The sequence below is a fragment of the Balaenoptera physalus genome (genome assembly GCF_965194825.1).
Source record: "Balaenoptera physalus genome assembly, contig: HAP1_SCAFFOLD_943, whole genome shotgun sequence".
NCBI classification, from domain to species: Eukaryota; Metazoa; Chordata; class Mammalia; order Artiodactyla; family Balaenopteridae; genus Balaenoptera; species Balaenoptera physalus.
In genome coordinates this window covers 246,030-270,739 of record NW_028125845.1, presented here as the reverse complement: position 1 = coordinate 270,739, position 24,710 = coordinate 246,030, and the positions used below count along the sequence as shown (strand labels likewise).

At 38.9% G+C, this 24,710-nt stretch overlaps 1 protein-coding gene across 1 annotated transcript in view; it reads right to left on the bottom strand.

Moving 5' to 3' along the window:
* LOC309653701 (ELKS/Rab6-interacting/CAST family member 1-like) overlaps window positions 1-24,710 on the bottom strand; it is a gene marked incomplete at its 5' end in the record, with an annotated part of 129,269 nt that overhangs the window by 57,876 nt on the left and 46,683 nt on the right. The window contains 4 exon segments of the mRNA XM_082478539.1: window positions 7,919-8,055; window positions 8,058-8,085; window positions 21,195-21,221; window positions 21,224-21,364. Of these exon segments, the coding sequence (XP_082334665.1) occupies window positions 7,919-8,055; window positions 8,058-8,085; window positions 21,195-21,221; window positions 21,224-21,364 (333 nt within the window).

Genomic DNA, 24,710 nt, shown 5'->3' with positions numbered 1-24,710 from the left:
AAAAGGTACCCTTTAAAAAAAAACAAACAAGCAAGCAGCCAGGACCACTCTTGAAAAAGTGTTCAAAGGAGTTCTTGGGGAACCAAGAATTAAATGAAATGTAAACCTTGGGAACAGGTAAGCCATGGTGCTACAAACAGTGGTAAACATTAAATTCACTTAAACACAGAAATAAAGGCTAAACAATATGAATCACGATTACAGAAAAGACTTTTTCCCCTTCAAAAAGCAACACAATGTAAATATGAAAAGCACTGTGGACTCAGCAAAAGACAACAAAGCTTACCAACAAAAATCAGGAAGGGGGATTATAAACAAACTAAGTATTTTTCATAAAAAGCAGTCAAAGAAACAGAGGCAGATAAATGGAACAGACCAGAAACAGGCCCAGATTTAAACGACAATTTATTTTTGGCATTTCAAATCAGGAGGAAAAAGGTAGATTATTTAATAAATATTATAATGATGACTGGCCACACAGAAGAAGAAAAAGCTGAATCATTAAAGCCAATATATAAATTTTATAAAACAATTTTTAGGTATAAAGAAAAAAGAAACTTTAAATGTACCAGAAGAAAGCATGCGTGAATTACTTAGTAACCTTGGTGGGCATAAGGACTTTCTGAGCATGACTGAAAATTGAGAGGACACAGAGGAAAGGACAACTAAATTTGACACATAAATTCTAAAACAAATACCATAAAGGAAGTAAAAAAGAAAATGACAAACAAGAAAATATATTTGCAAAACATGAGGAAAGAGGCCAATTCACTTACTAGGGAACCCCTATAAATCAATAAGGGAAAAAAATAAACCATCTAATAGAAAAATGTAGAAACGACATGAATATGTAGCTTCAAAACGAAGAAAATCCTATGAAAAAATGCTCAACATGCACTCAAATTTAAATAAATATTAAGCAAGAAAGTAGATATTTTTGGAACGTCCCTGGTGGCGCAGTGGTTAAGAATCCACCTGCCAATGCAGCGGACACGGGTTCGAGCCCTGTTCCGGGAAGATCCCACATGCCGCGGAGCAACTAAGCCTGTGTGCCACAACGACTGAGCCTGCGCTCTAGAGCCCGCAAGCCACAACTACTGAGCCTGTGCGCCTAGAGCCTGTGCTCCGCAACAAGAGAAGCCACTGCAATGAGAAGCCTGTGCACCGCAACGAGGAGTAGCCCCTGCTCGCTGCAACTAGAGAAAACCCACGCACAGCAACAAAGACCCAACGCAGCCATAAGTAAATAAATAAATAAATAAATAAATAAATAAATAAATGGGGGTGAGGAGAGAGAGGAAGAAAGGGAGGGAGGGAGGGAAGGAGGAAGGAAGGAAGGAAGGAAGGAAGGAAGGAAGGAAGGAAGGAAGGAAGGAAGGAAGGAAGGAAGGAAGGAAGGAAGGAAGGAAGGAAGGAAGAAGGAAGGTATTTTTAAATTATCTACCAGGTCACTGGAAATTTTTAAAGGTTTGGCAACAAATGTCTGATGAAGCTGTGCAGAAACTCATCTTAATATATAAAAGCACAAGCTTTTTAGAGAACTGGGCATCCATCAATTTTTTTAGATGCATACAATATCAATTCATGAATGAGGTATGTTTATGTCATTAATTGTTATGCTACTATATCAAATATATAAACAAGAAAAAACCCTATAAATATCTACTTATACAGCTATAGGACATCAGTTAATTATGGTGCAAGTAAGACACCGAAAACCAAGCAGACATTAAAAACAATGAGATAAAGCTACATATAAAAAGACACAAAAATACGTTTATTTTTAAACGAATAAAAAAGTATGATCCCACTTGTCTTTTTTTAAAAATGGTGTGTAACATACGTATGCCTATATATGCATAGATATTTTATAGAAGAGTATACAAATAATTATTAACAAGTTACATCTCTAAGGAGCTGCACTGAGAGGGTCAAAGGATGAGAAAAGATAAGTTCATTTCATATGTTTTTGTATTTTTGAATTTTTTTTTACCTTGAACATATATTACTTTCATAATTTAAAACTAGCTAATTTTTTAATCCACATTGTCATTTCTTAGTGTCTTTTCTTTAACTGAGGTATAACTGACATGTAACACTGTGTAGTTTCAGGTGTACAACATAATGATTCAGTATTTGTTTATACTGCAAAATATCACCACAAGTAAGTCTAGTTAACATCTGTTACCATATATAGTTATGAAATTTCTTTTCCTGTGATGAGAACTTCTAAGATCTACTCTCTTAGCAACTTTCAAACATGCAGTACAGTACTGTTAACTATATTTAGTCACCATGCCATACATAACATCACCAGGACTTAATTATTTTATAACTGCAAGTTTGCACCCTTTGACCCCCTTCTTAGTGCATTAAAATCTAGATTTTAAAACAGCTGAGTACATTTACTCAATATTTAAAATATTTCAAAACAAATATATTTCAAATATACTAGTGATTCTACATTCTGCATAAAAATTAGACAAAAAAAGTTTCAGAGGCTAAACTTTTACAATGATTGTACAACACTCTCCCCCAAAGTATACTTCAGAATTATTTTTTCTATTAAAAAAATAATTGTGGGCACACTAGAAGTTAGTAGCAAAGTTACAGCAACAACCTACAGTGGGAATAACCCAGGGATTTACAGCAAGCCAAAACATTAATACACATTGACCAAGAAAAAAAAAGAATACTCAAGTGTATAACACGTTTTGCAAAGCTCATGTGTTTCAAAGTTCCCAATTAAAAAGCAATATAGGGACTTCCCTAGTGGTCCACTGGTTAAGAATCCGCCTTCCAGTGCAGGGGACATGGGTTCGATCCCTGGTCGGGGGAATAAGATCCCACATGCCATGGGGCAACTAAGCCCACGTGCCTCAACTAGAGAGCCCGTGTGCTGCCAACTACAGAGCCCATGCGCTCTGGAGCCCATGCACCACAACTAGAGAGAGAAAACCCACATGCCACAACTAGAGAGAAGCCCGCGCGCCGCAACGAAAAGCTTGTGCGCCGCAACGAAAGATCCCATATGCTGCAGCTAAGACCTGACGCAGTCAAAAACAAACGAACAAACAAAAAGCAATATAGGGGAAGTTTCTACAAGCTAAACATAGTCTAACCATATATCCAGCCATCATGCTCCTAGGTATTTACCCAAATGAGTTAAAAACTTGTGCCCACACAAAAACCTGCATGGGAATGTTTATAGCAGCTTTATTCATAATTGATAAAAACTGGAAGCAACCAAGATGTCCTTCTGCAGGTAATTACATAAACAAACTATAGTACATCAGACAGCAGAATATTATTCAGCGATAAAAAGAAGTGAGTTATTAAGCCATGAAATGAAATGGAGGAATTTTAAATGCATATAGCAAGTAAAAGAAACAAGTCCTGGAAACGGTGCATACTGTATGATTCCAAATACATGACATTCTGGAAAAGGCAAAACTGTAAACAGTAAAAACATCCGTGGTAGCGAGCTGGGAGAGCGATGAATAGGTAGGACACAGAGATCTTTAGGGCAGTGAAGATACTCTGTATGACGCTGTAATGGTGGATTCATGTCATTATACATTCAGCAAAACCCACAGAACTGTACAAGACAAAGAGTGAAACCTACTGTAAGCTACAGACTTTAGTTAATAATAATGTACCAATATCGGTTCATCAATTTTAACACATGTACCACACCAATGCAAGATGTTAATAACGGGAAACTGTGGGCAGGGAGTAAATGGGAAAATGCCCTAAAAATAAAGTCTGTTAATTTAACAACAACAACAAGAAAGCAATAGGGGGTATCTCAAAGGCATAGGGAAGGGAAGAGCCCAGCGGAAGGTGCTCGGCTGGGGGTTGTAGTTAAGGTGGGACAAAACCAGGTGACAAGCAAGGAGGAAGGGGGAAGGGCCGCACCACAGCAAACACAGCACTCGTGTGGCCAGGGAGGGGCTGCTGACCCCGTGCTCCTCTTGGGGAGCTCACAGCGAGCCATTTGTTTGTGTTCTCCGCACTCACGCATTCTCCAAGTCTTGGGAACTGGAACATTTCTCTCTCCCGGCTCAGAAATGATCAGTGGAAAAGGAACCAAAACAAGTACCTCATTATGTGTCAAGATTAATCTGGGAAAATTGTGGGCTGTTGACTGAACTGCTTCTCTTAATCGGCTGGTGCTCTAGCTTTAACAGTTCCCAGGAGACAACCTGAAATCCAGAATCTTCTCAAAATAGAAAAGAGTGGGGGAAATTCTGAATACATCACCAAACAGTAAGAGCCTCAAGCCTTTGGAAAGAGCCCAAAGGCCAAAAGCAAGACCTGCAGAGCTCTGTCCACACTGGTGGGTAACCTGATGATTATCTAACAAATTCAGCATGTGTCTACCAGAGTTCCACAAGAGTGAGAAACCTTGGGATTCGTCTGAGTTAGAACAATCTTTGATTACAGCTGAGTCACCTCTGTGTTCTTAATACAAGTAAGACCTGGGGTCTTTTCACTGTGTCTATTCATGTGATAAATGTCGCCCTCCAGTGTGAAATGGAAGGACGCCCTTGTTCTGTGGGGAAGACAACTGTGGAAGAAGGAGCTATGAGTACGGAGAGAGCCACCTAGAATGCCCCCTCCAAACCCGTCGGCAGAAGGCCTCTTCCTGGGGGCCTCTAACAGATCCTGAATGCTGCAGAAACCCCAGAGGCTTGGGATCTGGGACCTTCCAGGAACTCAAGATCTCTCTTGCTGAGGTCCTTTCCATCATCACATGGACCAAAGTCTTCACCAAAGCCTTTGTGCGTCTCACCGTCTTCCTTACCAGGAAGCTCCACACGCCAGCCAACTATCTCACTGGCTCCCTGGCCAAGACCAATCTCTTGGCTTTCATCTTGGTCATAGCCATCTGCATCACATATACCATCACCCACACCTGGAACTTTGGCCAAATCCTATGTGACATCTGGCTGTCTTCTGGAATCACGTGCTGTGTGCATCTCTGCATCACTGCTGTGGACGTGTACTGGCCATCACCAACATCCTGTAGTACAATAAACGCCAGATATGCGGCCTCCACAGTCACCACTGTCTGGGCCATTTCATCTCCATCCTGTCACTCTTCTCCCAGATCTCCTACATGATCTACTCCACAGATGGTGCCTTCTACATCCTGTCCGTGCGGCTCATCACCTTTCACACGGCCTCCGGAAGCCACCATATCACCACAGCCCAGTTCATCAGAGTTCACTCTACGCCCTCAACCCCCAGTCTCGCACTCAGCCAGCTCCCCTCTGTCAACCACCTGAAAATCAAGCTTGCTCATAGAATCCTGGAGCAAGGGGATGTTTGCACCTCAAGAAAGGAAAGCCATCATAAAAATAACTATAGCTCTCTTGAGAACCTTTAACTGCCTCTAAACTTACTGTGTTTTCTGGTTTATTTTATGTGGATCCAAAAATTAAAGCTATTTCTATTTTATCAGCAAACAATGGTCCAGGAAACACATCACGAACGTTGAGTCTAATGATGTTAGTACAGCAACTTCTACAACAAAATAAGTAGGCAGAAAGCACTGAAGGCTCTAAGCACTGAAAATGACAGGTATAGAGGCATTATCTTAAAAGAAGCAATAATAATCTAAACCAGTTTTGAAAGTACCTGTGCTACCTATTTGATAACTGTTTTAAGACAAATCAAAGTCTATAACATGACAAATTAGTGAGGCAGCTAGTGTACTAAAAAGAGCACAATTACCGGCCCTCTAGAGCCTACTCCACTGGCCCTCCACGGCAAAAGGCAAAGAGACTAAACAAAGCATAATACACGTCATATTTGTATGATGTCCTGTAGTGTCAAAAAGCTTGAACACATACTACTAATTCTCCCAACAGGAAAGTTGTTGTCATGGGAAAAGCTGCATTTTGGAATAAGACCAACCTTGTGACAAAACCTGAAGCTACCACTTTTTTAGCTAAACAAATTTGTACAAATTTGAACCTCCCTTATTATGTAATATGTCTCGGACTTTGTTGGTTTGGGGCTTGTTTTTGTTTTGGGGGCGGGAAAGGGGAGCATGGGAGAATGGATACCAAGGTATAAAAGTGTTTTATTAGTGAGTACTGAAATAACTTAATGGATTGGGACTAACATTTTTCTATTTCCTTTAAGAAATGGGAGAAGATAGTTCAGAGTATATTTTGTGAAAATTTTGTTTTAGCTGTACCTCTAAGCATGTATACTATACGTTGACACAGATGAATGTAACATATATTTCTTATTATGTGTCATGGCCTAAAAATTTAGCCACTGATTATAACAGAGCAATCAAGATCTAAACTCCACTACCAAAAAGTTGCAAGGATTAAACAAGATTACAGATATAAAGTGGCTAACATAAGTGCTGCCACTCTATTTTTACAAACTATGATTATTCCAGGATAATGAGGCATTATTTCTAACTTCAAACCCCTGTTCACAGTTATTAAAAACTTTTTTTAATGTTTATCTAGTTAAAAATAAGACGTGCATTAGTTTGAAACAACCTTTGGGTTCTAACCAATGTACTTGTGACTTGGCAAAATCCACCAACGTTACAAATGCATATCCTTTCACCCAGCAATTCTACGTTAAGTAATTTACCTAGAAATATACTTCACATATGAATAAACTAAATATGCACATTTTTAAAATGCAGCATCATTTTACATAACAGCAGAAACTTTAAGCAGACTGTCCATCAGTGGAAACCTTGTAATAAACCGTAGCACATCCACACAGGTGCTGTTGGTAACAATGAAGAAGCCCCGGAAGAAGTTTCAAAATATATTAATGGGAAAAAAGGAAAGGAAAGGAAAGGAAAGGGAAATAAAGGAATGGTAACATCTGTGTTTAGAGAAACATTTTTGCTTTATATGGATTATGCATAAAATGTTTATGGAAGAACACAGAAAGAGGTAAACAGAAAAAAAGAGAATACGTATTTGCCTGTGTATATGTAAACTGTGCCTGGAAGCGTATACAAGAAACGGGTAAGGGGAAGTGAGCAGTTGGGGGTAAGGTGAGAAGAACATATGTATAAAAATGTAAAGCAAAGTAGCATCCACTAACAAGATACTACAGTCACCCATCTAGAGTGATCAAATTTTTATGTTTACTCATTGAAAGCAAATGAAAACCAAATTAACAAAGGACAAATATTGAACATGGTCCTCTGTACACAAAAGAAAAGCTGAATTTGAGGTTTAGTGAAGAGAGTTTTATTCCTGGGTTATTGTTAGAGGTTAAAAATAAACTGGGACAATGTCAAATATTTCTGATCTATCCCCTCAGTGGAGAAGAACAATAAATACCAGTGTCTACTGTAACTATTATCTCAAAGGTACCCTTTAATTTAGCTAAAAGGGGGAGGGGAAGACAATTATCAGTACTTCCCTTATTTATTACAGTGTTAGCCTCTTTCCAGTTATGATTAAGGTAAAATAGGAAAGAAAGTCTTCCTTTCCTTGACATATGTAGATTAGATGTCATTATAGTAGCATGTGTTTCTATTCAAAATTGCAGTCTTGCAAGAATCCCGGCCCACGTACTACACTAATTCATGGCCCTACAGTTGCCATACAAGACAGAAGATTAGGAGAGGTAGAAGAATGCCAATGCAAATACTCTGGCAATTTACAAGGCACTTTTCAGAGACAGTAGCATGGAAAATACTACTGAAGATACCAAACAGTGTTTACTTCGAAAGTTTAAAAACTGAATATACAGAACAGTTTTCACAATCTACCTCCTGCAGCAATGGTTTCAATTACGACCTGCAAAAATATAAACAGAGGAATGAGAGAGAAACTCTGATAGCACTTAGGTACAACTCAGTGGTAGGAATGAGGACGTGGGTCTGATGCGGGACCCTGGGCTCGGAACACCTGCACCTCACCTTCTTCTGAAGGACATTAACTTTCCGCTCCTTCACATCCAGCATGTCCTTGAGGTCATGGATCTCTCCAGCTTGTGTCCCCTTCTCCTCAGCCATGTCCTGGATTTGTTTTGTCTTCTTATTCAGCATGGTTTCTTCTCTTCCAAACGCAACCGCAGAGCATCCACCTAAGAATATAACATTTTTACAAATGATTAATTGAAAAGAAAGGAACGTAATTCCTTCCAAATAGATGTGTACAGTTGCCTAAATGATACTTTTAGAGTAAACTTTCATTAGAATCAAATAAAATACCACTCTAAATACAACTCTGACTATTTAGAAATGAAACCCTAAAATTTTGTGAGCACTTCCATGATAAAATAACATTTACATCCGTTAAATTACGGTGTAATCAAAATAAACAGATCTGAATAAAGGGGACAAAATTGGAGAATTTATATAAAGGGGTTGAGTTGAGCTTTGCTACTTCTATAAAAGTGGTATAATCTATTATGTTTCTCAAATTTAGAATCATTCGGAGGATTTAAACAGAATGCCAGGCCAAGCCACCAGTTTCTAATTTGGCAGGGTTGGGGCTCAAGAATCAATATTTCTAACAAGTTCCCAAGTGATGCTACACTGCTTTAGAAAATCTAAAAGTAGAAAGAAAACTGTAAGCGTCACCAAACATGACACTTGCTGTATCAGAGACTACAATCTAGCTGCAGCTGACAATCCCATAATGCACTTAGAGATCTGTAAGGCAAAGCAAGGTCTACTTTCAGATCTCAAGACTAGTCAGCTAAAGCTTGGTATCCAGGTACCTTTATCACCAAAGTTTCCTACCATCCATTAGATATAACTTTAAAATAATTAGAAATCTAATATAAGTACTTATGTTTTCTTCCAGTTTTGAGATACAACTGACATACGGCACTGTGTAAGTTTAAAGTGTACAGCATAATTATTTGACTTCCATGCGTCATGAAGTGATTATCACAGTAAGTTTTATGAACATCCATTGTCTCATACAGACACAAAATTAAAGAAATAGAAAACAACCTTTTCCTCATGACGAGAACTCTTAGGATTTTCTCCCTTAATGACTTTCACATACAACACACAGACGTGCTGATTATCTTTATCCTGTTGTGCACCGCACCCCAGTACTTATTTACCTGATATCTGGACGTTTGTACCTTTTGACTGTCTTCATCCAATCTCCCCTCCCCTGATTCCTCACCTCTGGTAACCACATATCTGGTCTCTTGTTCTGTTTGTTTGTCAAGTATAACTGACCTACAGCCCTATGTTACTTCCTGAAACACAGCAGTGTAAGTTGACTTTACTATACATTTCAAAAAGTCTATTACAATACGTCACCACACAATAATATTCCATAGTTACTGACTGTATTCCCCACACTGTACATTTTATCCCCTTGACTCATTTACTCTTGTAACTGGAAGTTTGTCCCTCTTAATCTCCCTCACCTATTTCTTTCCCCTCCCCATCCTCCTCTCCTCTGGCAACTACCTGTTTGTTCTCTATATCTATAATTCTGTCTCAGTTTTGCTATGTTTGTTCATTGGCTTTTTAAGATCCCACATAGACGCGAAATCACACAGTATTTGGCTTTCCCTGTCTGGCTTACTTCACTTATTAGCATAATGTCCTCAAGGCCCATCCATGTTGTCACAAACAGTAGGATTTCCTTCTTTCTCATGGCTGAATAATAATATACACATACACAGACAACATCTTCTTTATCCATTCATCCACTGATGGACACTTAGGTTGCTTCCATATCTTGGTTCATTAATGCTGTAATGAACATAGGGGTGTATGTATCTCTTATAATTAGTGTTTTTGTTTTCTTCAGATAAATACCCCAGAGTGAACTGCTGGATCATACAGCAGTTCTACTTTTAATTTTTTGAGGAATCTCCATACTGTTTTCCATAGTGGCTGCACCAACTTACATTCCTACCAACAGTGCACAAGGATTCCCTTTTCTCCACAGACCACAGACTCACCAGCACTTGTTATTTGCTGTCTTTTGGATAATAGCCACTCTGACAGGTGTGAGGTGATATCTCATTGTAGTTTTGATTTGCATTTCCCTGATGATTAGTGATGTTGAGCATCTTTTCACGTGCCTGGTGGCCATCTGTATGTCTTCTTTGGAAAAATGCCTACTCAGATCCTCTGCCCATTTTTTAATCAAGTTTTTTTTTTTTTTGATGTTGAATTGTATGAGTTCTTTGTATATTTTGGACCCCTTATTGAATACATTATCTGCAAATATCTTCTCCAATTCAGTAGGTGGTCTTTTTGTTTTGTTAATAGTTTCCTGTGCTGTGCAAAAACTATGTAGTTTGATGTGGTCCCACTTGTTTAGTTTTGCCTGTTTCCCTTGCCTGAGGAGACATATCCAAAAAAAATTACTAAGACCGATATTGAAGAGGGTACTGCCTATGTTTTCTTCTAGAAGTTTTATGGTTTCAGGTCTCACATTTAAGTCTTTACTCCATCTTGGATTTTGGTTATTTTCTTAAATTAATTTATTTATTTTTGACTGTGTTGGGTCTTTGTTGCTGCACGCGGGCTTTCTCTAGTTGCGGCGAGCGGGGGCTACTCTTTGTTGTGGTGCGTGCGCTTCTCATTGTGGCAGCTTCTCTTGTTGTGGAGCACGCGCCCTAGGCACACGGGCTTCAGCAGTTGTGGCACGCGGGCTCTAGAGCGCAGGCTCAGTAGTTGTGGCACACAGGCTTAGTTGCTCCGTGGCATGTGGATCTTCCTGGACCAGGGCTCAAACCTGTGTCCCCTGCATTGGCAGGAGGATTCTTAACCACTGTGCCACTAAGGACGTCCTTTTAATCCATTTGGAACTTGTTTTTGTGCATGGTGTGAGAGAGCAGTCCAGTTTCATTATTTTTCATGTAGCTGCCCAGTTTTCCCAACACCGTTTGTTGAAGAAGCTGTCTTTCCCCCACTGTATATTCTTGGCCCTTTGTCATAGATTAATTGCCCATATAAATGTGGATGCATTTCTGGGCTCTCTATTATGTGCCATTGATCCATGTATCCATTTTTGTGCCAGTACCACACTGTTTTGAATACTGTAGCTTTATAATATAGTTTGAAATCAGGGAGCATGATACCTCCAGCTTTGTTCTTCTTTCTCAAGACTGTTTTGGCTATTTAGGGTCTTTTGTGTTTCCATACAAACTTTAGAATTATTCTAGTTCTATGAAGAATGCCATTGGCATTTTGTACTTATTTTAAAATCTATTCACAGCAAATTTCATTAAACATACTCACACACCAAATTCTTCTGTTTTTTTGCTTTCCCACTAAGGATTTATAATTCAGCAAATAGTTACACATTTGATTACAGAAAAACAGGGAGGTGGGTTTCTTTCTGTTCAACAAAAATATAACATGAGTCACACATGCAAGCCACTTCTGAAATTTTTAATTTTCTAGCAGCCACATTAAAAAGTGATAAAGGAACAGGTAAAATTAATTTTAATAATATATTTTATTTAATCTAATATATATACACATTATTGTCATTTCAAACCTGTAGTCTATATAAAAAAACTATTAACAAGCTATTTTACGTTTCTGTTTTGTACTAAGTCTTCAAAGCCCAATGCATATTGTAATTGACACGTATGTCACATCTCAATTTGGACTTGCCATGTTTCAAGTGCTCAATAGCCACATGTGGCTGGTGGCTACACACTGACAGTGCACATCTAAGATAACAAGTACGTTTCTACAGAACATCTTTAATCTTGAACTTGTCCTATATTATTTTTCCTGTCTGAATGTAGAATAACCCACAAAGAAAAAAATAGGTCGGACTTCCCTGGTGGCGCAGTGGTTAAGAATCTGCCTGCCAATGCAGGGGACACGGGTTAGAGCCCTGGTCCAGGAAATTCCCACATGCCGCGGAGCAACTAAGCCTGTGCGCCACAACTACTGAGCCTGCGCTCTAGAGCCCGCAAGCCACAGCTACTGAGCCCGTGTGCCACAACTACTGAAGCCTGTGTGCCTAGAGCCCGTGCTCTGCAACGAGAAGCCACTGCAATGAGAAACCTAAATTTTTTTTAAAATAGGTAATATGGGTAATGACTCACAGAGAGAATACCAAAACATCAGGAAATATTATTATTACCTTATATCACAACTATATTATTACATCAATAACATATTATTACATCAATAACATATTACATCAATAACATATTATTACATCAATAACATATTGAAACTATATTATATCAAAACAATAAGGTATCTGAGAACCAGTACTGTATGTTTAGTGGCACTTACTGCTCAATAAGTATTGTGGAAAATTTCCTAGGAGACCAGTCTCATTTGAGACTGATATAGATAAGCCATCATGTACTTACAAATTATGCTGGACCACGCTAGAGAGGAAAAACATGTAAATAAACAACATTCCACTCTGCTAAACTCTATTTCTCTCAACCACTTCAATGCCACCAGTCTCACCAAGCCAGAAATAGGGGAAGCCGTCTTTTCAGGTCCCATTTATAATTCGTCAGCACAAGTTCCACTGCCCCCTCAATAAACACTCTTGCACCTGGAATTTTCCTCTATTCTACTTTAATTAATGATACAGGGTAAACCTTATTACATTCTGGAAAGGTCCACCTAAGAACTTTCAAACTCTGAAAATCTTATTTCTGAAACACGGTTCTTTCCTTTCTTCTACGCCTACTAAATCTACTCTTTGTCCATAGTATAACCTCTGACCTATCATCCCTAACTTTTTGTTATTCACCTCCATTCTGGTTTTATTTATTTTTCTCCCAGCCTGAGCAATCATTTCAAATACAGCCTCACATCATCTTTTTTTTTCCAGGCATGTTTATTTTTACAAACCTTTACTTCTGTATTAAACAGTTTTCTCCATTCTACCCTCAGACTTCTGAACCTTCCTGCACATGGTCATGTATATGCTTGCCAAGCACACACACAGTATATCAAAAGTCCTCAGAATTCTATTCTCAAGCATCGTATTTTCTTCCCTTGTATTTTCCCTGTCGAAAATTTCACTTTCCCATGGTAACCGGCAAAACTGGTACTTTGAGAAGAAAGCAGACCCAAGATCTCAAAGCTAAAAATAAGTGATGGAGCATGGATTTAAGATTAAATGGTCTGTCTTCAGATCCTAAGCTCTTAACCACTAATTCTGTAAGATTTCATATATGTAAAATTCTAGAAAATGCAAACTAATTACAGTAACAGAAAGCAGACCGAGGGTTGCCTGGATATGAGGGAGGAAGTGGGGAGGAGAGAAGAATATCAGGGAGAGGCAGAAGAAAGGGGTTACAAAGAGGGACAAGAAAACCTTGGGGACAGGTGTTCTTTATCTTGACCGTGCCATTGGTTTCAGAGGTGTATGTGCCGAAACTTACCAAACTGTACATTTTGAATATATGCAGTTTATTTGATGGCAATAAATTTGATTTTTTTAAGTAAGCAAAATTAGAAAGCATGGTATTAGAACAGGAATAAACCAACAGACGTTTGCCACAGAAATGCAAGCCCAGACACACACACTCACACCATTTAGTGACCCATACACATATAAACAGAGGTGACACTGTAATCAGTGAGGAAAGCACAGAGTATCTGATAAACTGTTCTTAGACAACTGGCTACCCATACTGGGGGAGGGGGGAAGAACCCTGACTCATACCATACACAAAAATGAATTCTAGATGAATTAAAGCTTTATATATAGAAAGCAAATCTTTAAAACTTTTAGAAAGAAAGATACTGTTTAAGTATCTTTTAAGACAGGGCAGCATGGAAGGATTTTTTTTTTTTTAAAGACCCAGAAAGGATACATCGTAAAGAAGAAATACTGGTAAAGCCAACTACGTTAAAATTCAAAACTCCTACACGTCATTTACCATCTTAAAATGTTTTAGTATTTTACCTATATTTTAAGTGCCTGAAATAGTTCTTAGTACACATACTACTAAGGAAAATAGAGGCATATTTATACTAACTTTTTTTTTTAATTTATTTTATTTTATTTATTTTTATTTTTGGCTGTGTTGGGTCTTCGCTGCTGTGCACGGGCTTTCTCTAGTTACAGCAAGCAGGGGCTACTCTTCATCGCAGTGTGTGGGCTTTTCATTGTAGTGGCTTCTCTTGTGGCAGAGCATGGGCTCCAGGCGCACGGGATTCAGCAGTTTTGGCACGCAGGCTCAGTAGCTGTGGCTCGTGAGCTCTAGAGCGCAGGCTCAGCAGTTGTGGCGCACAGACTTTGTTGCTCCACGGCATGTGGGATCTTCCTGGACCAGGGATCGAACCCGTGTCCCCTGTATTGGCAGGCGGATTCTTAACCACTGCGCCACCAGGGAAGTCCCTACACTAGCTTTTTAAAATGTTGATATTTTGTGAACTGGTCAAAATAAATATGATGCAATACTGAACTTCAAGTTTCAAAATGTATGACCATTTACAATCACTCCAAAAAAATTAAATACCTAGGTCTAAATCTAACAAAACATGTATAGGCTCTGTATGCTGAAAATTACAAACGGCTAATGAAAGCAACTGAAGAAGATCTAAATGAGTTCTTCCCATGAATAGTATATGAAATGGAAACTTGACATGTGTAAAGATAGCCAATCTACTTAAATTTTTCCTCAAAGATGAGGAAAAAGAAAAGATTACTCAGCAGTGACCAAAAACAAAAAAAGTGTTTTACTGACAAACAGTAGAACTACAATAAGCCAAGCCCAGCAAATCCAAAAGATGTTACATTACAAATTTCCAGTTTTGGTGCCTGAATTCAGCACTAGAGAGCTCAGAGCAAGAATTAAAATCCAATGCAGAACAAAGATGGAATACATGATCACCACTGAGTTCTCCAATGGTCCTTTCTAAAGTGCAAGGTGACAAAATTCCTTAAGTTACCCCCAGTTTTCCTTCATCTACCTATTAAAATCAGAAACACTCCACTATGCAAAGAAGGAAAAAAGGTCCAGAAGGGAAATGTCAGAACAGACTGAATATTTATTCAATAGGGAGAAAAGAACTGCCACCACAGAGCAAAGATTCTTGTGAATAGGAAATTCAACGACCAGGCTGTCGAGATGCCAGAAGAACTCACTGACCCTTATCCACCTGGCGTTTGTTGAGGCTCAGCTCCAGCCGGCCTACGTGGCTACTAGTCCCATCTGACAGCATCAGATGTGGCTCCTATTAGTGAACCCATTACAGGGCATCCATCAGTCAGGGCGAGTCAAGAGGGAGCTCCTTGAACCCTCTGACCCGCTGCACAGTTAAAGAGGTCAAAGTCTTAGAAAGTACACATGCCAGAAATCTAAAAATAAATAAATCTCATGCCAAGTCATTTCTACCTAATTCCTACATTCTAGTTTGTATTCTGTATACTATATATTCCACTTCTAATATGTATTCTATATATTCCAATAACCACAAGCAAAAGAACAAAGCAACTCACCTTAAAAACATTTTACCCAATACCCTTGAAATACACTATTAAATTCTTATTGCAGAAGTCAAAAGCCCAGACATTTAAACCTGTAGATAAGCTTGAACTGCCTTGTCTCTCAGTTCTTCTCAGCATTAATTTCAGAAAAATGAAAGGCTTTCCATCTGTGGGTCAGGAATCAGAATACAGCAGGAAAACGTCCCTCATCACTTCTAAGTGTTTCTCATTCTGATGGGACCAATGTCTCAGGATAATAACTGTGAGGCCTCATATTGCTGCTTCTTTACCAAAAGTACCCAGATGCCCCAGATGCACTTTTACGTTAGATCCCTGACTCTGCTAAGTGACCTGGAAATGGGCCTGCACTAACCACTCATAAATACCCGCATGCCGATTTGAGGGAATGTCAGGTATGAGACCCACAAGAATTGGTGACTGAAAAAGGTAAAGAATGAAATCTCCTGTTCTAAACATACAAACCTTTGGTGTTACTGCAGTGGGAAATGCAGGTTTTGATATTAAAAATATTTCATATCACAAATATTAGCCACAGAAACTACCCAAGCCCACAGTCTAATTACTAAGTGATCTTTTCAATTCAAATCACCTGTGTACACTTTTTCTTGATCTGCTTTTTCATGCAATGCAGAATTTAAATGGGCTAGTCTGGAGAGCTGAGATAAAAATAACCACAAAAACCACTTTGCTACTACTAGATTAATTGCTCTGAATTCTACACTGATCTTTTGGTTTGGTGTGAACTAAATTCAGAGTGTAATTTTGCGTGAGGTCCGTATTTTGCAAACCACAAAAAACATATTCAGGAAAACCCCTCACAGACTAGCAGGACACACAGTCATCACCCTAACACCATTCTTGGCAGGAGGAATAAGACCTTTTTTATTCACATCAACTGAGCTGGAGGAACAGCATCTAACCAGCTTGCCAAGCATCAAGGTCTGTGGAAAACAGGTTATGCCAACTTCAACAAAATCAGAAGGTTTCTCCTCCACAAGACTTTCTCTACCAAAGGACATGAACAGAAAAATGGCTACCTTGCTGTTTTGGCCTTTTACTTCTGACCACAAAAGTATTAATTATCTCAACCCATCTTTTTTTTTTATTTTTAATTAATTTATTTATTTATTTATTTTTGGCTGTGTTGGGTCTTCGTTTCTGTGCGAGGGCTTTCTCTAGTTGCGGCAAGCGGGGGCCACTCTTCATCGCGGTGCGCGGGCCTCTCACTGTCGCGGCCTCTCTTGTTGCAGAGCACGGGCTCCAGACGCACAGGCTCAGTAGTTGTGGCTCACGGGCCTAGCTGCTCCTCGGCATGTGGGATCTTCCCAGACCAGGGCTCGAACCCGTGTCCCCTGCATTGGCAGGCAGATTCTCAACCACTGCGCCACCAGGGAAGCCCTATCTCAACCCATCTTAACCTTCTTTTGTTTTACATCAATAAACAGATCTACCTACGAGCACATTAGCACTAGTAACTGCATGCCAGTGACAAGGGCATGTTTCCTATAATTCCTCTTTTGCAATTATATGACTCACTGCCTTTCTAACTCTCTGACCACACCTTTTCAGTTTTCTTCACTGGATCCTCTGTCATTTCCCCCTCTTTACATCTCACTCGATACAACCTTCCTCTGGAGAAACCAATTCATCCCTAAGGCTTTAGCCACTACCCCCATCATGACAGCTTCCTAATATTTATTCCTAGCCTATTCCTAGCCCCAACCAGTTCTAAAAACCTGAGATTCTAACAAAAGTTTCTGCTTTCACTGAATATTTAGTTTAGAATGAGCTTTTTTTGTTTTAATCTTTTCTTTTAAAGGACCTTTAAAGATCACCTAATGTGGTCACACATAAATGTAAGTTAAATCTGAGTACTGTCTACTATATTATTTTCTGCATTTTACCTGTATTTCATCAATTTTTTTTTAATTTATGTATTTATTTATTTGGCTGTGTTGGGTCTTTGTTGTTGCGCGTGGGCTTTTTTTTAGTTGCGGCGAGCGGGGGCTACTCTTAGTTGCGGTACGCGGGCTTCTCATTGCGGTGGAGTCTCTTGTTGCGGAGCACGGGCTCTAGGCGCGTGGGCTTCAGTAGTTGTGGCACATGGGCTCAGTAGCTGTGGCTCACGGGCTCTAGAGCGCAGGCTCAGTAGTTGTGGCGCACGGGCTTAGTTGCTCTGCGGCATGTGGGATCTTCCTGGACCAGGGCTCGACCCCGTGTCCCCTGCTTTGGCAGGCGGATTCTTAACCACTGCGCCACCAGGGAAGTCCCCATAAACTTTTAAAAAGGTAAATAATCTAAACTACTCCTAATTTTAAAGCTGAGGAAATCAAAGCCGAAACTAAGTGACTTGCCGAAGATCACTAAGTATAATTTCCTATCACCACATCTCCCACTGTTCCCATCTAGAAAGGAGGATGACTGAAGGGCGTTGGGTCATGAGGCTGAGAGTGTACACAAGCAGACCTTTTTAAAAGGCTATTTCAACTGCACTGAGTTCTGTCTGACATCCCAACAAAAGGTTGAAGAGCTCAGAGAAACTTGCAAAAGGCCACAGGCAGAGATGTGTCATTCAACAGTGCACAGTTTATCTGTACAAAGGTGGGGAGAGGGCTACAAAGTTACCATCTAAAAAAACCAGTGGTGATATTTTAAACCCACTGATATTTAATATTCACCTCCAAATTCAGATGAGAACTTCATAATTTAAAAAATCTATTCTAGCCACATTAAACATCTATTCTAACCTTAGGAAGGTGGTATTATTATTATTCTCAGTGACAGATGAGAAAATGGAGGATTACAGAGGTAAAATAACTCATCCAAGGTCACATAACTAATAAATGTAGAAGGCTATTTCAAGCCTAGGTCTGACTCCAAAGCCCATGCTTTGACCACAGTGCTACTAAATCCAGACCACCTCTGTGAAGGTCAACCGATTAAAGGAGATGTTCATAAAACTGGAGCAATTCCATAGATACTATACACTGTACACTGCCCAACACAAAAGGACCTCATTCCATGGACCCTGAACAGGAAAAACACCAGGTCTTTTTCCACATCCCGTTTTTCCTTCAAGAATTTTAAAATTAAAAAAAAAAAAAACAAAACAAAAAACTCCTGAATCCATGTTCTTTTTCATATGTGCTTAATTTTGTGATTTGAGAGCTGGATGAAAGTCAAGGGTAGCTTCAGAGAGGAGGATGAGATCGATAAAGAGCAATTATAGGGGGCCTCCCTGGTGGCGCAGTGGTTAAGAATCCTCCTGCCAATGCAGGAGACACAGGATCGAGCCCTGGTCTGGGAAGATCCCACATGCCGTGGAGCAACTAAGCCCGTGCGCCACAACTACTGAGCCTGTGCTCTAGAGCCTGCGAGCCACAACTAATGAGCCCGCGTACCACAACTACTGAAGCCTGCAAGCCTAGAACCTGTGCTCTGCAACAAGAGAAGCCACCGCAATGAGAAGCCTGTGCACCACAACAAAGAGTAGACCTTGCTCGCCGCAACTAGAGAAAGCCCGCGCGCAGCAACGAAGACCTAGTGCAGCCAAAAATAAATAAATAAAATTATTTTTTTTAAAAAGAGCAATTACAGGAACAGAAAGATAGCAATTATAGAAATAGGTGAGAACTTTCAAAGAGCTGGTTCAAACTGTCTTTTATGGGATCCAACAGGAGAAAGCTGCTTTGGAAAAAGTGAGCCTTGTCAAGTGTCACCAGAGTAATTTAAGAAAAAATAGCAAATCCTGATAAACAGGCATATAACATTCATATAATCACCCCAAATTCAAAAGGAAGTTAGCTTTTCTACTGTTATCTTTTAGAATGAGACCCTTATATTTGAGCAGTAGTCCTAATAACTTACAGGGGTAATTGCTGAAACTCAGTTAGTCCTAAAAACAAATATAAAAACCATCCAAGAATGACCACAAATACAGTCTTTCTTCTCTATGGTACAAGAAACCAATCACAAGCCCATCTGTGTGAGACCTAGCTAATAAGAACACTATTTCAGAGGGGGGTACAAAGAGAAGGATGGGTTGCCAAGGGGAAGAAGTCATCTATTAGACTGTGACAAGCTTTTAAGTGTTTGCATTATCATTAACCAACTGCCTGGTTCCCTGGTTCCCACACCTGCCACCTCCATCTAAAACTATCACAGCAGTACTTGGCAACAGGCTCAGCTCCAAAACACTGGCGCCCTCTTCTGACCCTTTTGTAGTACTGCATTCATACCAGGCACTGATGTGAAAATCTCTAATAAAGCCACAAATTAATAAATTTGCAGCTAACATTTTCCAGATAATTCTGTATTTGCAATTCCCTGAATAAACCTTAATTTAGCTTGATAAAAATGTCAAATAGCAGACCTTCTACATAAAATTTATGCCAATGAAAAGAAAAGCAACAATGTTCTCTTACCGTTTTAACAGTTTACATATATTAGCTGATAGTATTAAAAGAATTAGAAGGATGCCAATAACTGACAGACAAAGACCTTACTATGTGCCAGGCACTAGGAGTGAATAAATTAGTTTAATGCTAACAACCTAATGAGGCAGGAACTCCTCTTCATCTTACAGGTGTAAAACGAGGCACAATGAACTTAAGTAATGTGCCCAGGACCCTGCACCTGGTAGCAAGTGGTAAAACTGAAGTTCACACTCAGTAACTGTGACTCCAGAGCCAGAGCCTTATCTACCCCAAAATATCCCTCTGAGGTATCATGATAAAATGAAACGTGATCAAAATAGAAAAAGTATAAGTTGTAAGGAAAATTATAAATACATCATCCAAATCTCTCATTTTCAACAAAATCCCTAACTGTAAAAAAATAAAATACTACATGAAACATTTTGGTCATTTTCCCATTCCTCCTCGCTTGAAGATTCTGAACTTCTGGGTCTAAGATGTTTTTATGCCTGCTTTTTACTACCCATTCCTTTCTTCATTACACTATGCCTTTATTTATCTATTATCTTGTTCTTTAAAAGAAAAGAAAAAATTAATCCATACTATACGCTTTATTTTTCTTCTATACAGCAGAACTGCTTACCTATTCCTACCTAAATTCCCTATTTCATTGAGATCTTTAGAAAATATTTTCCTTAAGACAGTAAATCCAAATAGCATCATCAATTCCTTCTCATTGCAAATATGATAGATTCTCATCTGCCTGGAATTATTTAGTGTGTTCCTACCTCTAATCAAGGCTGGCAGACTAGATAATCTTCTAATATTTCTAAAAATGCTAACTTTATTTTCAAACAGGACATGAAGGCACATGTCTAATAATCTGCAGTTCAAAACAAGATTTATCTCAAACATTTCTAGATTCCACAGTTTGCCTACTTAAAGCTATTCATAATACCAAAAATTAAGGACACTTAATAACCCAACACAGGCTGACCAAGCTCACTCCCATTCATGACTGAAAGATTTACCACGGGTGAAAACAAATGCTTTTACAACTATCGTTTCATTTCATAACATTAGTTTAAAGTCTACTTAGAAGCACAGACTTAGTCAAAGTCTGAAGTATCAAAAACATATATTAACTGCACCGGTTTAATTTGTTAGATACAAGAACAATAGAAACAAGATGGTTATAGTTTAGTACTATAACTGACCACATCGCTAAAGAATCCATCACAACGTTATGCATAGCTCCCGTATCTCAACACAACAAGAAGTGCACAGGTAATACACAAGAATAGGTGCCAAGGAATGGGCTCCGTGCAAATCCCACAACTCCTTTTACCTCGTTCTGCAGGATGGCAGCCCTCGAGGCTCCTTAGCAGTCAAGGACTCCTTCAGCACTTCAATGTGCTGCTTGCTGTCTGAGAACTGGTTGGTGAGTGTTTCTAGCTTTGTCTGTAGGGCTAGTAGTTCTGTGTCCTTTCTGGACAGCTCCTGCTTCACCTGACCAATCTAGAGAAGAAGAAAAAGCAGTGTAAGGAAAAAAGAAATAAAACCACCACCTCTGATCTGGATCTTTGACAGATCCACGTCAAGATATACAGCATTAACTTTATGACAGGACACAATTCATCTTTTTGCACCATCTAATCTTAGCTGACCACCCCCCCACACACACAAAAAAACAAAGCTTATTCAACTAATAGCAAAATTTCCAGTTTTCATTTATTGTCTCCCCTAAACTTCTGAAATCCATTAGAAAAGGAATGGAAGAAGAAAAATCCCAATTCACTTAGATGACTATGAGACAGCAGTAAGCATCTGAACACGACTAAAGCAGTTTTCATCTTATTAAGTCATAAGAAACTTCAAATCATACAGCAGGATTAGTGTAGATGGAATACAGAAAGAAAAAAGAAACTTCCTACTATTGCTATTTAAACTCAAAAGCTGCACATTTATTTTTTCATTGTTTTTTTTTCATTCTCAAATGAAAGTGTACATAAAGTCCTTCTTAAAAAGCCACTTTAGTGTTATAAGGCATTATAAACATGTGCTTTCTAAAAATTATATAATTTTGAGGAGTTAGGGGTACTGACCTAAAAGAAAGATTCCACCTACAAAGTTATATTACCTACAACATGTCATATCAACTAAATGGATAAAAGTATATAACCTAAATAAAGAACGCATAAAATCTCATTCTCTAAGAATCTACATGTGTAATCAAATTTGAATTACTCTGACAGAGTAATCCATAAATCAACAGGTGCCACTCACTCCCCCATAAATTTTTCTCATCTTAACTGAGAAAACATTTAACATCAAACATCTCCTTTACATTTCTACCGTGTTTCTAAGAATTTTTACTCTTTTATTCTAAATGTAAGCCAAATTAACAGAAATCATATCTGTTTTTACATTGTATCTACTGCCTAAGCAAGGTAGCTATGCACTAAAATATAGACTCTTGGAAGTATAAGTTTCACAAGAAGTCAGTAATCTCAGTACCACTGATGAAACAAAAAATACTTTTTAAAAAGGTGAATGTATCTAAAGTATTTTGACTGAAATAATCTTAGGCATAAGGGACAAAGTTTTTGAGAACAATTTCCCATGAGAAAGTATGAAATAAATTTTACTGTAATTAAAATTACTTTTAAGGAGGACTAAAAATAAACTTATAATTTACTGTTCTGTTTCATCAGGAAGACAAGCATTTTTCTCATATGCATGAAATCTCTACTTACAAATAGAATATTCATTCATTCAACAAACATTTCTGTGTGCTCACTGTATGCAAAATACTCGCAGCTGCTAAGGACATCACTGGAAGATAGCTGTAAACAGCAGCTACTTCCATCCTGTAACACAGATACGTACCCAGGAGCTGCCACATACTGTAATGGTGTAGCATCTTTCATGACATCCCTTTACCAACATCCCACCCCTAACAAACAGAATGCACTAAAAACGCACTTGTGGTATGAATGAATAGTCAGGAGAAACGTTCAAAATGTTCTCACCTCATCAGCTAAAGAACTATGGCTTAAAGATGACTCAAATTTCCAGCTACCTCTAGACCATGTGATCAAAAATAAATATAAAATCTCAGTTTCCTCATCATCTGCATTACTAAATAATCCTCAAATAATGCTATACTGACCATAAAGACTGAGAAAAAGAAGAAAATATCCTAAATAGAAGAGTTTAGAAGCACAAATTTTCCTTAAAAGTTAGGAGCATAAGGCTTTTGCAGTCAATCCCATGTGAGAATGAACGAGTGTGTCTTCTTGGGTAACTACCTCTCTAAGCCTTGGTTTCCTAATCAGTAAGATGGAGACAGCAAACCAGTGCCACTGTACTGCATACAGATTAAACCAAAAAAGTGTATAGAATGTTTAGCCTGTTGTTCGACACAAAAAGAAATTAATACTACTAGCTGAGGGAAAAAAAGTTATAGATCAACTTCTCCTCTAGACAATACATGGTTACAACAAACCAAATTGGACCCTTTTAGACAAAATATCTCACTTTTCTATCTATACTATAAAGTGGTCCATAAATAGCAAACACACTAAATTAGCACAAGTGGTTTTTTTTTTTTTTTCTTTTAATGCTGCATTCCAGTCTTATCCTACTGTAATTTTCAGAAGCAGTTTTTTTCCTGACACTTGTGAGACAAATGCGTGCACAGCCTAGTATAGGGCAGTGGAGTGCAGAGCTTACCAGCACAGGTTCTGGAACCAAATGGCTTGTGTAAAAATCAAACTCTGCCTCTTACTAACTGTGCTTCCTGAGCACCACTGTGTTACCTCAGCTTCCTTATCCATAAATTGGGTTGAGAATATACCTACCTTAGTAGGTTATAAAATGCTTATAATAAGTACTCAAGTGTCAGCTATTTTATTATAATCATTTTATCACAGTTTGAAATGGAATTTCAAGTTTAGAGAACTTTAGAGACAGATGATTGAGCTACTGAATAGATTTAGAGACTTTAAGTTTCATGCTACTTCTAACTGACCAGATAACTAAATAAGCTAATCACTTCTATACATCTGTTCCAAAGACAGTAGAATTTGTTGCAAAATCACCTATCGGGGACTTAAAGATGATGTCTACATATGAAGGTAAAGCACTTCACTCAAGAAATCAGACTCAAATAAACCCTGGGTGATGGACCTAGAACATCTGCACATTCTTTGTACCTAAGAAGAGAAAGAGACCATTCACATAAATCAACAAGTTTCTGGTTAACAGGAAAGGAGTCGAGAAAAAACAGCTTTGAAGCACCATCCACACAGTGACAAAGCAACAATAAAAAACCAGGGGGCCTTCCCCGGCGGTTCAGTGGTTAAGACGCCGCGCTCCCACTGCAGGGGGCGCGGGTTCAATCCCTGGTCGGGGAGCTAGGATCCCGCATGCCGTGTGGCACGGCCAAAAAAATAAAAAATAAAAAAAATAAAAAAAAACAAAAACAAACCAGAGACAGGGCTTCCAGAGCACATGAGGACTCGCTGCACACAGGGTGGCACGTGGGTCAAACCGGTGAACAGGAGTCAGTTAAAGAGCAGAGCAGGCTGGTTAGTGCTAGTCCCGGGCAAAGCTGCCGACCACAGAGTGAAAGTGCGAGCACCCAGAGCCAGAGCAGCAGGGTCCCACTGTGGGATCACTGCACGCAAAGGGTAAATCTTTCGGCAAAGACCTCTGCCTGAAGACCAGCCGCTCTCTTTTTCAGCTCCTCCCCTTGAGCCTCTTTCGAATTTAGCTCCTCCTTCAGTTGCTCTACCTGTCACGACATTGTTATTCTTTTTCACTCATGTGTCAACTTAGGTCTTCTTATTATCTGCTTTTG